The 17,241-nt window shown below is 37.5% G+C and overlaps 1 protein-coding gene across 1 annotated transcript in view; it reads right to left on the bottom strand.

The window, feature by feature from the left end:
- LOC150108517 (receptor-type tyrosine-protein phosphatase mu-like) overlaps positions 1-17,241 on the bottom strand; it is a 1,155,664-nt gene that overhangs the window by 847,259 nt on the left and 291,164 nt on the right. Inside the window, exon 10 of the mRNA XM_090415942.1 lies at positions 10,817-10,954. Within this exon, the coding sequence (XP_090272068.1) occupies positions 10,817-10,954 (138 nt within the window). The remainder of the gene's footprint in view (positions 1-10,816; positions 10,955-17,241) is intronic.

Raw genomic sequence — 17,241 nt, 5'->3', positions numbered from 1 at the left:
ACGTCCAGTTTCCCCCAATATAAGCACCTCCATAGTGCAATTGGAAGAACGACAGTACGTTGTGCCCTTCGATTGGAAAAGGCTTAAGTTCAATTCTTGTCGTGATGGGAGGAATCTTCATATGGACTTTTTCAATTGAATGGGAGTTAGCCAATGTCATATGGAAGTAGCAGGGTTTTTTCTCCTAAAAACTCGGGTTTTTCATCCCACATACAGAAAAATCGGCCCTTCAGAACACACGCAATTTACCAAAAAAAATTCTAGTTGTGGCAGTGGTGGGCAGCGGATGACATTGATGTGGGTGATTGGTGGTGGAGGCTCGGTATAGTGGTGAAGACAGAGAGTTGTGCAGTGGGTGTCCTCCCATGATGAGTCTATGGACTCTTTGGAGTTGCCACGAATAATAATAATAAGGTAAGTTATAGGTGCAATAGATAAATAAACTCCAGGATTGCCAATCGTGGGCGAGAGGATCCTTAGAGGAGTTTAATACGTATTTTAATTTAAAAAAAAAACAATAGACAGCCCTTTAAAAGTGGCATTAAGATTGTAAAATGTAGGATTCTATTAATTTTCTCTGATAACCCTTTAATGTAAAGGATAGCAATGGTTTTACTGTAATCTATATTCTTTTGTGATGAAGTTTTATGAAGAATTTTATTAATAGTATTGTTGCTATAGCCATTATTTATAAATATATTGCTAATAATTTGTAATTCTTGTTTAAGAACTTCTTCATTAGAGCAAATTTTTATAGCTCTGTTTTTGAGGGTGTTAATGATTCCAAATTTTTATGAAGGGTGGTGATATAAGTCAGCATGTATATATATTGGCCAGTATGTGTAGGTTTGCAGTAAACAATGAAAAATAGACAGCTTGAGGGAAGACGTGTGACTAATGTATCCAGGAAATGAAGTGAGTTCTGATTTTCAATTTCAATAGTAAATTGTATGTGCTCATGTTGTTTGTTCAGGTGGCTAAGAAATGTGTTTAAAGTTTGGCAAGCATGTGGCCAGATAACAAAAACATATCAATAAGGTCATTCCTCCTCCTATAACACTCGGCAAAGATGATTAGTCAGTTTTGACGTTTCTGCCCTTTTCACAAATGTCTCAATCAATGACAAAATTCTCTCTTACAGAACAAATTTCTGCCCAACAATATGGCTCTGTTTGTTCAGGTACTATGTTCCGGTTACTCCGTGTGACAAAATAAATTTTACTTACAAAAAGAAGGTATGGACAGTGAATAGACAGCCCTAATTATCACCTAGCTAATTTCTTAGCTAGGTGATAATTAGGACTGTCTATTCACTGGCCTATTGGCCAGAACGTTATGTTTGTTTGTGTACCTTGGGAACACCATATAATCTGGGAGAACAGGCGTAATGGAGTATAAGTTTTTTTTAACACTGTTTGACAGTCAAGAAGTCACAGACTTGAGTAATTTCACAGTTTTTTCTTTATCCTGTTCATCACATTATAGTTCACAAGCTGATAGGTGATGCCATTATTATTATTATTATTATTATGTGACACCTCCAGGGAGTTCAAAGACTCATCGAGGGAGAGTGTGCCAACAGCATTGAATGGCTGATCTCCTTCCAACTACTAACCGCGCTCAAACTTGCTTAACTTTTTAGTAGCAGATGCTTGTCGATTGGTGGAGCATCTGCCAATAGTAGCAGATGCTCCACCAATCGACAAACTTTTATCAGAGACTAGTTTGTTCATCTGAATGTAAGTTGATCTGTCAAGGATGACTGTTGCATTACCTTTGCCCGATTTTGTTATAATTATATCTTGATTAGCTTTTAATGACTTGATTGCTGCTAGTTCTGTTTTTGTAAGATTGCTAAATATGGTTTTATTTTTGTTCAAAACATTGCTGGTTTCTAAACAAATTTTATCAGCTATATTATTTGGAAGAGATTTAATGCCTCTTTCTATGTGGTATATAGCATCCAGTTTATTAACAGTTCTAGGTGCTACTGCAAAGTTTAGGCCTTTATCAAGTAGTGCAAGTTGACAGTTATTTAAGGTGATATTCACCTAGCCAAGAAATTAGCGTCAACACCCAAGGAGTTGGTAGGTCATTCTCCCCGCCTATATAAAAAACACACAACACTTTATAAACAAAATAAAAACATAACACTCAGCAAAGATGATTTATTAGTCAGTTTTGATATTTCTGCCCTTTACACAAATGTCTCAATCAATGATACAATTCCTCTCCTACAGAACAAATTTCCACCCGACATTATAGCTCTATTTGTCCACGTACTACATTCCAGTTACTTCGTGTAGCAAAATAAATTTTACCTACAAAAAGAAGGTATGGCCTCTATTCCCCTAATTGCTAACTTTTATATGGAAGCATTTGGGCAACGTGCTCTTGATTCCTTTACTCTAAAACCTACAGTTTGGCTTAGATATGTTGACGATGTTTTCGTTATCTGGCCACACGCTCACCAAACTTTAAACACATTTCTTAGCCACCTGAACAAACAACATGAGCACATACAATTTACTACTGAAATTGAAAATCAGAACTCTCTTCCTTTCCTGGATACACTAGCTACACGTCTTCCCTCAGGCTGTCTATCCTTCACTGTTTACTGCAAGCCTACACATACCGGTCAATATATACATGCTAACTTATATCACCACCCTTTGCAAAAATTTGGAGTCGTTAACACCCTCAAAAAACAGAGCTATAACAATCTGCTCTAATGAAGAAGCTCTTAAACAAGAATTAAAAATTACTAGCAATATATTTATAAATAATGGCTATAGCAAAAATACTATTAATAAAATTCTTCATAAAACTTCATCACAAAATAATATACATTACAGTAAAACCATTGCTATCCCATACATTAAAGAATTATCAGAGAAAATTAATAGAATCTTACACCATTACAATCTTAATTACACTTTTGAACCACCTTTAAAATTAAAGAAACATATTCAACTCCTCTAAGGATCCTCTCCCCCCATTGGCACATCCTAGAGTTTATTGCATCTATTGCACCTGTAACTTACCTTATATTGGGGAAACTGGATGTACAATCCCTATCCATAAAAAGAGCACAAAATGACACATGATATTTAACAATTTTGGTGAAGCAGGCCTCTCAGATCATGCTCTTAACACCCTACACCAAATTGATTGGAAAAATACTTGCTCATTATATCATACAAAAACCTGGAATGAACAAAAATTTAAAGAAGCATGTGAAATTTTGATTAACCACCCCAATCTTAATAATAATGGGGGCTAAAAAATCCCAAGAATTTGGATGGAACATATTCAGCCCACTTAGTTTCTAGCATAACCTGACTTTAGGACTTTAAGCAATTTTTCAGCTTTTATTGGGAAGAATCCTTATATGGACTTTTTCAATTGAAGGTGAGTTAGCCAATCTCATACAGAGGTAGCAGGGTTTTTTCTCCCAGAAACTTGGGTTTTTCATCCCACATACAGACAAATCGGCCCTTCAGAACATACACACAATTTACAGACAAAAGATACTAGCTATGGTGGTGGTGGTGGTGGTGGTGGTTGTGGGCAGTAGATGGCATTGATGTAGGCGATTGGTAGTTAGAGGTTCTGTATAGTAGTGGAGATGGAGAGTTGTACAGTAGGTGTCATCTCGCGATGAGTCTTCGGACTCCTTGGAGATGTCACGAATAATAATAATAATAATATTGGCCACTATCCATACCAGTTTGGCTACAATTTATATGCATACTTATATAAGTAATAATTTTTTATTTTTTATTTATCAATTTTTTCCTTTTTGTAAACATGTTGCTCTCCAGCTTAATTTTATAACCTAATGGATAATAATAGGACTGTAGCTTTGATGTAGTAAAGTTTTTTTTTTCCACCAGAGGTCAGGCCAATAGTTGTAATGGTTTTGATCAGTAACTTTAGTATGCTTATGTAGATTGTGTATGCTCCAGACAATGCCTTAATGTGAAGGTTGAAACGTCGAGTGTCTATTTTGGTTTATATTAAACTAAAGTTTTACTCTAACACAGTAGTTGTTTCCATAATTTGCATAATATAAGATGCATACTCTTCACCACATTAAACTGTCATCCATTCCCCTTTACTGTCAATCTGTGTAAATCATCCTGCAAACTGCAACATAATTATTGACAACTGTTCTACACAATTTTGAATCATCAGTAAATAATTGAATATTTCCTCAGATCATTTCCTATATCATTAATATACAAATTAAATTAAATTAAATGGTTAAATCCTTGCAATATGCAGCTAGTCATAGGCCTCCTACTGGACTCTATTCCTGAATAAACTACTGTGTGATATCTGACCCCTCTTATCTACATCAACTTCATATCCATCCCTGTAAACTGCAATTTAGGGATCAAATTTCCAGATGTTATTCTGTCAAAAGCCTTTGCAAAGTCTCCAGCAGTATCACTGTCTAGCCATGATCTTTATCCAACTCAGTTGTCACCTTATTATAAAAAAAGGAAGCAAGTTACTGTGTCATGACCTGCCTTTCACTAAACAATGTTGTCCCACTGATATAATATCACATTCTTATCTACCCATTCCTGGATTTTTACTTTAACCAACTTTTCCAATGCCTTAACCACCAATCTTGAGATGATGATTACAGGATAATTTGCTTCATCACTCTTGGAGCCTTCTTTATACAATGGAACTATTTTCCCCCTTTTCCACACCCTTGGATCAAATCAGATCTCAGACTTAAATTAAACTTAAACTGGGTGAAGAATGGAATTAACATAAATGATGGATTGCACTTGAATGGTTTTGGAGAGAGTGAACTGCAGAAACTGCTGCTGGAAGGAAGTGTTGGATAGTGTGTGTGTGTGTGTATGATGCAAGTAAGAAATGATGTAAAAGATCAGGAGAGTGGAATGAAAGAAACTGAAGTATTCTGCAATGGAAATAGTAATAGTGTGAGAAATGAAGAGATAACGGGAATGCAAGAGGCGCAAGGAAACAAAGAGTCTGGGTGGACAGGAGGACATGGCACAGGAAGAGTGGATGTTAGAAGTAGTAGTGAATGTGTGTAGGGGATGACAACCAGAGATATGGAATGGATCAGTATGTGAGGGCAAGGGGTATTTGAGACCGAGCAGATATATGGGGTAAGCGGTGATAAAGATGATTGGGCAAGAAGGGCAGATGACTTTGATAGGACTGGATATAGATCTAAATATGAACTGCTGTGTTTATTTACAAATGCCAGGAGTATTAGAAATAAGGGAGATGAAATTAATTGTTTCACTGACTGAGTTCTTTCCTCAAAAATTGTTGGAATAAGTGAAAAATGATTGAATGAAGATGATATCTTGACAGGAATAGAAATGGAAGGATACGGTGTTTTTCACAAGAATAGAGGGGACAAGAAAGAGAGAAGGGGAGACTGTAGCTGATGATATTATGTCTAAATAAGAAATTATGTCTAATTAAGGTAGACATGAATGAAGAAAATAGTAGCAATGGTTTGAGGCAGTGTGGTGTGAAGTGGAGATTGATAGGAAGAGATATTTAGTTAGATGTTGCTATAGGCCATGGAATGTGGAAGGAGGTGATGAAGAAATGACGTATAAGCAACTTCAGCTAGTGAACAAGAAAAGTGTGATTATTATTATACATGATTTTAATTATGGCAGTATAGAATGGAATAAAGAGATAGCATTTAGGAATAAGGAAAATGAATTTCTTGAGAGAGAGAGAGAGAGAGACAGAGGGAGAACTATCTTAGGCAGTATATAAAGGAGGGCATATGATGATCAAATTTCAGATCTGATCATTTCATCACACAATGTGATTGCGAGTGAGGTTTCACATTTCCCTCCATTTAATGATAGCCATCATGAGATAACTGCATGCACTGTAGCTAACCATATGAAGATTTCTGTGAGGAAAGGATATATCTGGAATTACAAGTTCAGTGATTATGACAAGCTTAGGAAACAGCTTGAAGCAATAGCATGGAATGAGGAGTGGAGTGGAATGGAAAAGAAATAAATTCTGCTTGGAACTGACAAAGAAATACTTAACAGCATCAATGTATGAATGTATTTCACAGGTCAAAAGACTGAATAAGGGAGATGTCAAATGTCTGTTGGATGAATAAGGAGATTAAGCATTAAATCTAAAGAAGAAGGCTCTATGAAGGCAGCACAAAATGAATAATGGTAATAATCAGTTGCACAAGGAGTATAAGTAGCAGGCCAGAAGTGTCGATCAGTTGACACCCCTGGTAAGTGCAGTACAAGCAGAAATTAGCAAATCAGTCCGAAGGAAAACCCTCAGGAGATTTTTCGTTGGCCTGATTTTTATATATGGCAAGTAAAAAGAAGAATGATTATGGCAAGATGATGTTAATGGATGAAAGTGGGAAATTAGTAGCTGCTGAAGAGGATATAGTCAAGGTATTGAATGAACAGATCATCAAAGTGTTTCTCTTCAGTGTGAAATCAGAAGCTCAACTGTTGAGGATGATATGAATGAAGACTTAAATGGTGAGTGAGTTAGAGCTATACAAGGAGTTAAATAAGCTCAATGTGAATAAAGCAGTAAGACCTGATGATATATCACCAGGTGTCTTAAGGAAATGTTCCAGGCAGTTAACTTCAGCCTTGGCCTACCTGTTTAACAAGAGTCTTGTAACCCCACAAATCCCAAAGGAGAGGAAGGAGAGTAAACTTTTTCCACTTCACAAAGGCTGCAATAAAGCAAAGGCATCAAATTATAAAGCAATCCACATATCTGGAATTATAGTTAAGGCATGCGAGAGATTGGTGAGAGCTAGGATACAAAAGTGGGTTGAAAACAGTGTTATTTTTTGTACTAGTCAGCATGAATTTCTTAAAGAGGGATCAGCTCATGTACTATAACAAAGTGACAAATGTGTTGAACCAGGGAAATGTATATACAGCAGTATACTTAGATTTTGCAAAGACTTGTGACAGATTGCCACACCACAAGTTGGGAACTAAACTGAAACAGATGAGACTGGATGGATGATTAGTGAGTTGGATAGGCAAATGGCCCTCAAATAGGTATCAGCCAGTTGGGTATGGGGATGTAGTATTTGAGAAGAAGAAAGTCACTAGTGGTGTGCCACAGGGGATCTGTTTTGAGACCATTGTTATTTAATTGTGGATATTATTTCTGGGAAAACTCCTATGTTACTCCTCTTAACAAACTATTATATTTTGCCTGTTTCTGTTTAGGAGTGCCCCTGTTTTAATGTCATTGGCTTTTTTTTTTACTAACGGATTCTTAGGGCATTGTAGATGTATATTTACCAATAAATATATGTAGCATAAAGGAAGAGAAATTTACACATACCTTTTTCTGGGTGTTGTGGCTTTTCTTCTTTCTGCGATGTCCAAACTACTGCATGTGTGTGTGTGGGGGGGGGGGGGTTAGGCAATGTAGGAGAATTAAATAGAAATGGAAAAAACCCGGATTTTTTGAATAATATATATATACATATATATTATATTATTAGGGATGGGTGGAGCGTTTTTTTATATTTATATAGGGTGGGAAAGGGGGAAGAGGTTGAAAACAGCAACTGATTTTTAGAGGGGGAGGGGTTGACGGGGTGCAGTCCGTTTCGACTATGCTTGGTCGTCATCTGAACACATGGAGGAAGTGGATGCTATGTCAGGTCGGGTAGGTGCTTCTGCTTTTAAAATATTTGTGTTACCACCTATTGGTCGGGGTTGTGACCTCAATTTTATGTTGTGAAGCTTCCAAACCTTGGAGATTATGTAGGAATTGTGGATGTTGATAGAGTTCGTGTCACATTTTATGGCTATTGTTTCCTATATTCAAAGCATTGTTTCATTGTCTTGTCTGTCTACTATGATGGCCTTGTCAATCAATGGGGTATGTTTTTGTTCAAGGGCGTGAACAGCTATTTCCGTTTTTCCTGTGCTTTGTATTCGATTTTTCTTTTTGATGTTGCGTTTTTTAGTGTTTAAATGTTCTGGAATAGGGATGTTACAGTCGCAGAAGTGTTCTTGTAGTCTTGCCCATAAAGACCTGATGGTGGAGAACCCGTGTAGGTAATATCACAGTCTTTTTGGGGGAAATTTATAGACTATGTTGTGGTGTTCAAACATTTCTTTTTGTGTGTGTGAGATTTAGTGGGTGTTAGGAGATTTGCCAATTTTTGGTTTGTGGTGAATACCAGTTTGTAGTCAGTCTGTTTGAAGATGTATTTATAGGCTTTGTATGTGTTTTGGTAGTTTGATAATTTTTTGTGTTGGGTAGTTTGATAATTTTTTGTGTTGGGAAGTTTGTTTTGGTACTTCGGTTGTTTTAGCGGTTTTTGGCCGTCCTGTTTGCATAATTTATTAGTTGTGTAGGATAGTTGCGATTTTTGAAGATCGGTGTTAGTTTTTTTATTTCTGCATTTAGATTGCTCTGATTGGTTTCAAAATTTGTAAGCATTTATGAATTGTGATAAGATGACCGATTTTTTAACGGAACATGGATGGTATGAGTGGAAATGGAGGTAGTTTCCGATATGTGAGGGTTTGTGGTATACTTTCGTGGCTATTTTGTTGTATGTTCTGATTAAAGTCAAGTTTAAGAAATTGATGGATTTGTTCTTGAATTTTAGACTTGCTGTAACTGTTTAGGGATGCTTTTAAGGTGGTGTGTGTGTAGGATTTCCAATGCACAGAATATTGTCCACATATCTGCCATAAAAGGTGATGCCGGGGGAGGGGGTGTGTGAGTAGGAGTGATTCTGTGTGTGCTAGGAATAATTCCGCTAGTTGTCCGCTGATGTTTTGGCCCATGGGGAGTCCGAAGATTTGAATGTACATGCTGTTGTTGAACTTGAAGAAGTTTGCCGAGATTATTAGTTTTATTAAGTTAATAATGTCATTTGGAGTTAGTTCAGTATAAGAGTGTAGGGTGTGGTCTTCTGTGAGCAGTCTTCGGTAACACAAACACTTCAAAAGCAGAAGCACCTACCCAACCTGACATAGCATCCACTTCCTCCATGTGTTCAGACGACGACCAAGCATAGTTGAAACGGACCGCACCCTGTCAACCCCCCCCTTCTAAAAATCAGTTGCTGTTTTTAACCCCCTTCACCCTTTCCCACCCTATATAAATATAAGAAAACGCTCTGCCCATCCCTAATAATATAATATATATGTATATATATATTATTCAAAAAACCCGGGTTTTTTCCATTTCTATTTAATTCTCCCACATTGCCTACCCCCCCCCCCACACACACACAGTAGTTTGGACATCACAGAAAGAAGAAAAGCCACAACACCCAGAAAAAGGTATGTGTAAATTTCACTTCCTTTATGCTACATATATTTATTGGTAAATATACATCTACAATGCCCTAAGAATCCATTAGTAAAAAAGCCAATGACATTAAAACAGGGGCACTCCTAAACAGAAGCAGGCAAAATAGCCGTAAATATAATAGTTATTTAATTGCATATTAATGATATTGAACTAGGTTAATTGGTGATATACAACTGTTTGCAGATGATGCGACGCGGGGGGAGAGTGATGAGGAATGAAGCAGATGTTGTGGCCTTATAGGATGACTGGAACAGTTGTATTGGTGGGCAACAGTATGGAACTGTCAGTTCAATGTTGCAAAATGTAAGGTTCTGAAATTTTGTAAGCAATAATGGGATGCAAAGTATACAGTTTTGGGGGAAATTTTGGAGGCAGTTCAGGAGACTAGAGATCTTGGAGTAGTGGTGAACAGGGATCTGAAAGTCAGAGGTCACACATCAGTTTATGGCAATGATGCAGAGGACATTAACATGTATAAATAAAGAGGTTCTACCAGTAGTTCCAATGTAGAAGGTTTTGATCAAGCTTTGTATGTATTATTTGCACACACGTGGTCCCCTAGGTTGCATGGTGATGAGGATATATTGGAAAGGCAGAGAAGACTGACTAAGGTGGTAACTTGTCCTTGGGATGTGGGATATGAAGACAGATTAAGGGAATGTAGTTTGCAAAGCCTTGTTAATAGGAGAAAGAGAGGGTGTATGACTGACACCTTTAAGTTGGTAAAGTTATTGGATTAATGTGGAGAAAATTTTTCATAGAATGGGAGAAGGTGGAAAAAAGGGAACATCCCTGGAAGATGTATAAGGTGGGTGTGAACAGGGTATAAGGAGAACGTTCTTTGCATGGAGAGTGGTTGAGCTGACATTGTGGTGAATGTGGATGCATTGAATGAATTTATATAGTATGGTTTGATGGGATTTGTGTGTCGTAACAATGTGTTCTTCTCATTATGAGACTTTTGACTCCACGGAGTTTAGTGTTAATAATAATAATAAGCTATGTGATTAAAGTCACTGCCTATTCTCTAGCAACTTCTTGTAATATTTGAGTTTATATACCATCTAATCCCATAGCTGTATTCATATCAAAATTTTGTAATATCTCATCTATCTCTATTTTCACATCAGATTTTGCCTATCTTGTTACTACAATAGCTCCAGCTGGATGCTATACCCATTCAGAGTGATCACTTAGGAATTCAATTATTCCATCTGCTTCAGTTACATTGGCATTTGTCAAAATTATTCTTCTGTAGTGATTCTTATTACTTGCTGTATACAAAAATAACTCTTTGGGATTACCTTTAGCTTGCATAAATAATTTTCTATACGCTGATTTTGCTTTTCTTACCATAGCTATCACCCTTCTTGCCAGTGCATTGTCAATTCTCTGTTTCTTTTTCTTTTATTTTATTAATTAATTAATTAACTATTTTTATACTAACAGATCTGGCAATCCTCTCCCATATATCCAGATTCACAATCACCCAAGCAGTGACCATTAATTTTATCACAAGCACTGGATCCATCTTTGCAGTGGCAAGAAGAGACACAGTTCTTTCCAAACCTGCCTGAAGCACATTCTGGAAAAAAAAAAAAAAAAAAAAAAAAAAAAGTTATGCATGTGCATCTATATATGCAATTCACAGTTATGATTTCATGAATATAATAATAATAATAATAAACTGTAATAAGAAGCTGCATTATACTTTAAAAATATTTTAATATTAAACTATTTTTATGAATACAAAATATAACATACATTGAAACCACACCAAAAATTATGCTAAATAATTTGAGTTAATAATAGAATGAATTCAGTGCCATTATTAATTGTGGTGAGGGCCACCAGACCATCATGTGCACCAAGCCAAGATCCACACCAGCTAAATGTGCCAACTGTGGAGGACCTAACTTTGCTAACTACAAGGAATGCATTACACACCCAAAGAACTGAGGATCAGCAAAAACTACCCTACCAACACATTTCAGCGATGCTCAGGACAGCCGTGCAGGTCACACCCCAGTCCAAATTATCTCCAGCTTGACAACTCAGGAAAGGAAACAAATGTCTAAAACTTATGCAGAGGCAGCATGAACAAAGGCTGCTCCATCCCATGATCAAATAAGCTCAAATCTAACATCAGTATTAACTACCTTACTAGCTACCATGTTACAAGAATTCAGCATTACAAATCCTTCAACATCCTCCACAAAAAGATTCCTACAAGGTACCCACTCAATTCTGACAGCCCTCAATAATGAATAAAAGAAAATTCCATCCCAACTCTCTCATGATTACTGCATGGAACTGAAAAACAAAATCCTAGAACTGCAAGAGTTCACTCACAGACACAATCCTGACATAACACTAGTAAACGAAACGCATCTCAGGCCAGCTAATAACCCCAAGATACGGAACTATATTATGCACAAAATAGACAGACAGATTCACCAGCAGTGGAGGAAGAACAGCCATATACATTAAAAACTACCTAAGCCACAATGTTCTGACCAATTCACAAACCAAGAACCTGGAGATAACAGGCATTGAAGTTCATACCAACAATGCTGGCAGTATCAAAATCTATGCTGTATATAATCCACCCAGCATTCCATTACTGGTGTCTGACTTAGATGCCATTCTCGGCTTCACAGACTCTATCATTATGGCTGGTGACTTTAACACCACACATACAGCCTGGCACTCCACAATCAATGACAAAGGTCGAACTCTAAATCATTACTCAACACAACATTCTATTGTTGTAGTCAGACCCACAGAGCCCACCCATCACAGCGCAGCTGGAAGCTCAGATGTACTTGACATAGTCATCCTCAAAGACATCAGATACCAATACCAGCTGGAAACGTTAAATGAACTTTCGTCTGATCACAACCCTAATCTGCTTCAACTCGGTACACAAGAACAATTCTCCCCTCCCCGCTCTTTCATATCTTGGGACAAACTCTCCAGAATCCTACCTGATCACATTGGTCTAGTCCCTGCTATTCACACTAAAGAGGAGATAGAATTTGCTGCAAACAACCTTACCAGTCAAATCAATAAAGCAATAAAGTCAATTACCCAAACTACAGTCCTTCACCCTAGTGGTCGGATCCCGACCACTAGGGTGAAAGGAAATCATGGATTTAATCAGACTGAAAAACAAAGCCAGAAAGAGGTACCATAACACAAGAGCCCTGCAAGATAAAACAAATTTGAATAAATTAAACAGACAAGTCCGAGAAGCCCTCCAAAAACATCGAAACCAAGACTGAGAATCCAAGCTAACGAAATTAAACCCAGAAGACAACTCCATTTGGAAGTTCCCGAGAACCTTCCACACTAAAAGATAACTTTTACCACCAATTCAGACCAAGAAGGGAATAGCCCATACTGACAAGGAAAGGCAGAGGCTCTGGCAGACAGCTTGGAAACTCAACGCAATCCCTCTTATGAAAATTTGAACATCAATCTCATCTATAAGATTCACTGCCAAGTCAGGCAGGCCATAACACTACAAAGGATGACCTAGAACCTGTCACACTCACTTCTCCAATAGAAGTTATAAATATCATAACCCACCTGAACAACAATAAAGCTCCAGGTTCAGATGGAATTGCAAATAAAATAATCAAACTTCTCCTCAGAAAAGCCATTATGCATCTAGTCAACATAATTAATGCCATCCTCAGACTCAAGTATTTTCCCTTAACATGGAAGATAGCAGATGTCAGACCAATCAAAAAGATTGGAAAAAACACCCAGCTCCCTGAAAGCTACAGACCTATCAGTCTTCTGTCCAACCTTGGAAAGATCGCAGAAAAAGTAATCCTTACAAGACTTCAATCAGAAACGGATAAACTAGGTATAATTCCAAATGAGCAGTTTGGATTTAGAAAAAACCACACCACCGTACAGCAGATCCACAGGCTGATCGAATTCATCTCCAAAGGCTTCAACCGGAACCTTCACACAGCTGCAGTCTTTTTAGATGCTGTGAAGGCTTTTGATAAGGTGTGGCATCAGGGTCTTCTCTACAAGCTCATCACATTCAATATGCCTACTAATCTAGTTAAAATATTCACTCATACCTTAAAGATTAAAGACAGATAATGCAAGTCAAAATAAATGAAACTGTGTCAACCAGATGCAAGGTCCTGGCGGGAGTGCCGCAGGGCTCACTCCTGGCCCCCTTCCTGTTTTCTATCTATATAGCTGATATCCCTCAAAACCCAAGCTCAACAATCACTGCATTATATGCAGATGATACTGCATTATTAGCAAGATCTCTCAGCCCCAAACTAGCTATCAAAAGGCTCCAAAACAGCATTCACACACTAGAGAAATGGTTGATGGACTGGAGAATCCGAGCAAACCCACAGAAGAGTTCAGACATACTGTTCACTAGAAAAAAGCCTCAAATCAAGGAAGATATACATTGATTAGAAGTTAAAATCCCTTGGCAGAATACAGTCAAATATCTCGGCGTAATTCTCGATAAAAAACTACAATTCACCAATCATATAAAACACATAAGTTCAAAGACATCCAAAGTAATAGCGCAGCTCTACTCCATGATCAACAGAAGAAGTAAACTGGATACTCAGAACAAACTACTCATATACAAGATGGTAACACACCCAGTCATCACTTACGCATCTCCTTCATGGAGTCATACCTCGAACACAAATATTCAAAAGCTACAAAGAATACAGAACAAATGTCTGAGAATGAGTTTAGATGCCCCATGGTTTATGAAACTCCCTAAAAGTCAACATTCCCTACATCACATCTCTCCTTCACAACCTAGCTGAAAAGTTCTTTATCAAGACAATTAATCATCCAAACCCACTGATCAAGCAAGCTTCAGACTACAATGAGGCAGATTTCAGCAAATACAAAACACCCAAATCAATTCTATGCTCAGCTGAACATAGCTAATCTCACTGCCCTTTCAGGGCGAGCTTAAAGCTCAATAATTCTCCACTCAAAGAACTTTCCTTTTTGGACAAAGGGGAATATGAAAAGCATTTCTGCTTCACCCATCAAGTCAATATCGTTCTGCATTCTGCTGCAATTATTAATTTAAATTCATTTTATGATTAACTATTTCATTATTAACAGCTTTGGTTAACACAAGTATCAGTATGGAAGGCTCACTTTAGATATCACAATGCATGTCACATCTGCTGTCAAATGCAATCAGTACAATAGAAATCATCTTTTTCTTCTTCTTGGTGTGTTTCACTTATCCACTATTTGCTTTATTGGATTTATTTGGCTTTTAAGGATAACATTTCTTGTCTTTCTACCTATCATCTCCTTTAGCTTATGGAATCTTTGTATCTATTTTATATGCTTAACTGGTAATTAGCTTACGGAATTAACAACGCATATAAAGATATTAATTAAAGGCAACTTTAATGAATAACTTCTATATTTCGACAACATCACGTTGCCATCTTCAGGAACATAAAAATATGGTATGTGCATGCAGGCACTAACAAAGCAAATGAGGAAGAAAGCAAGAAACTAATATTGTTCCTAAAGTCCTAATGATGCCTTCTGGTGGGCTAATTTGGTTGTCTTGAACGTTGGGCTGAAGTTCTCATAATGTAAGTCTCCCAAATTTGGGGTAGTTTCATGCACCCAAATTTGTTGAGGTTTGGAACATTTTTTAGAGCTGCTGATGATTCCTTGAATAATCTCTCGTATTTAAACTTGCTGCGGTGTATTATTTTCATTTTCTTCCAACGAATTCTATGGTGGGTATCTAAGGCATGGTCTGCCAGCCCTGAGTGGCTGTACTGGTGGAACCAGATGTAGTCTTTGTGTTCTGAAATCCTGATATTTGCTGTCCTGCCTGTTTGGCCAAAGTAGGACAATTTGCAGCTGCAAGGGACCTGGTATACACCAGGTAGGTCTAGGGGAAGTGGTTGGTCTTTGGTATGACTTTGGTTGGTCTCTGTTATGTATAATCAACGTATAAGCCTTGCTACTAGTATCTTATATGCTGGTTCACTATTTATGTGGATCTCTCTCATTCTCATAACCAGTGTACCTACTAATTTAACCTTCCTACCGGCTGAAGTGGATGAAATATCCAGACCACCATAGCATTTTGCATGGATCAAAACTTCATCGGCATTCTACCTTTTATCATACCATTACCTCCCTCTGCCATTAATCCCTTTGCGGCTATTTTAGGGCCATTAGTAGATAACTGTTAGTGAGTGACCTTTGTGTCACCTGTCTTTACGGGTACTGTTTTACTTGGAATTTCCTTACTGTCCTAAAATATTTGACCTTTTTATTGCCTCACAATTTATTTATTGTGTCTCTTCCCCAAAACAAATTTCACATGTGCAAAAATAATCAATCTTGAAATGATATCATTTCAGGAGAGTGGATGTTGAAAGTAGCAGTGAATGTTGTATGAAGATGGAGTGTATTGCAATACTGGTGAGGAATTTGAGACTGAGCAGATATATGTGGTAAGTGGTGATAAAGATGACTGGGCAGGAATAGTGGAGAAATCACAACCATCAAGTGGCTTGTATAGGACTGGTTACAGACTTAAAAATGACTTATTGTAATGAATGGGAGATGAAATGATTTCACTGCTTGAGTTTCTTCGACCCAACATAATTGGAATAAGTGAAACATGGCTGAATGAAGATGATATTCTAATGAGAATGGAAATGGAAATATACAGTATTTTTTGTAAGAATAGAAAATACAAGAAGGGAGGGGAAGTGGTGCTGATGATAGAAGGGGAATTATATCTACCTAAGGTAGCCATAAAAGAGAAAAACAGTAGCAATGGTTACGAGGTAGTGTGGTGCAATGCGGAAGTAGACAGGAAGACATATTTAGTTGGATGTTGCTATAGGCCTGAAAATGCAGAAGGTACTGATGAAGAAATGTATAAAACAACCTTGGATTAGTGAACAAAGGAAGGGTAATTATTATGGGTGATTTTAATTATGGTGGTATAGATTGGTATGAAGAGATAGCATTTGGGACAAAGGAAAATGAATTTCTTGAGTTATAGCTATTTCAGGCAGCATATACAGGAGGGCATGCAAGGATCGAGAGTTTTAGATGAAGGTAAGATGAAGTTAATGAATCAAAGTGGTAGAATGGTCACAGCTGCAGAAGACGTTGTTGAGGTATTCAGTGATCGATTTATAAGGGTGTTTCATCCTGATCAGGGTGCAATCATGAGGAAATTAAGTGTAGAGGACATAGGAGCTGATGATTTAATTGTGAGCGAGCAGGATGTATTTGATGAAATAAATAACCTTGATGTCAATAAGACGAGAGGATTGGACGACATATCACTATGCCTCTTAATAGAATGTTCCAGAGAAATGGAAGTTGCATTGGCATGCCTGTTTAAATAATAATAGTAATTATAATAAACTGTAATAAGTGAATGTAACAACCTGGAACAACCTGAGGTTGTGGTGCAGAAGTCCTAAGGTCGTCTGCACTAGCCCTCGCATTCTCTGTAGCAGAATATTGTGCCCCTGTCTGGGAAAGAAGTGCACACACACTAACACTATAGACACCCAGCAAAACTCTACCATGCACACAATTAGTGGGATAGTGAGAAGTACCCCCCCTCTCTCCTGGCTGCCTGTACTATCTAACATTGTTCCATCAAACATATGGAGAAGACAAACCTCGTTTAAGGAATTTAATAAAGCAATGAGAAATCCACTCCTGCCCCTGCACCAGACTCTCATAAATCCATCTAGTCTTTGCCTCAAATCTAGAAAGCCTCTCTGGTCCATGGATGAACTCTCTTCAGCTGCACTGCAATCAGTATCTGACATATGGAGAGAACACTGGTCTAAC

This window comes from Typopeltis vanoorti, chromosome 3 (genome assembly GCF_054136105.1).
Source record: "Typopeltis vanoorti isolate ZY-2024b chromosome 3, IOZ_Tvanoo_1.0, whole genome shotgun sequence".
NCBI classification, from domain to species: Eukaryota; Metazoa; Arthropoda; class Arachnida; order Uropygi; family Thelyphonidae; genus Typopeltis; species Typopeltis vanoorti.
Note: the sequence above shows the minus strand (reverse complement) of the source record. Positions and strands in the feature narration are given on the sequence as shown.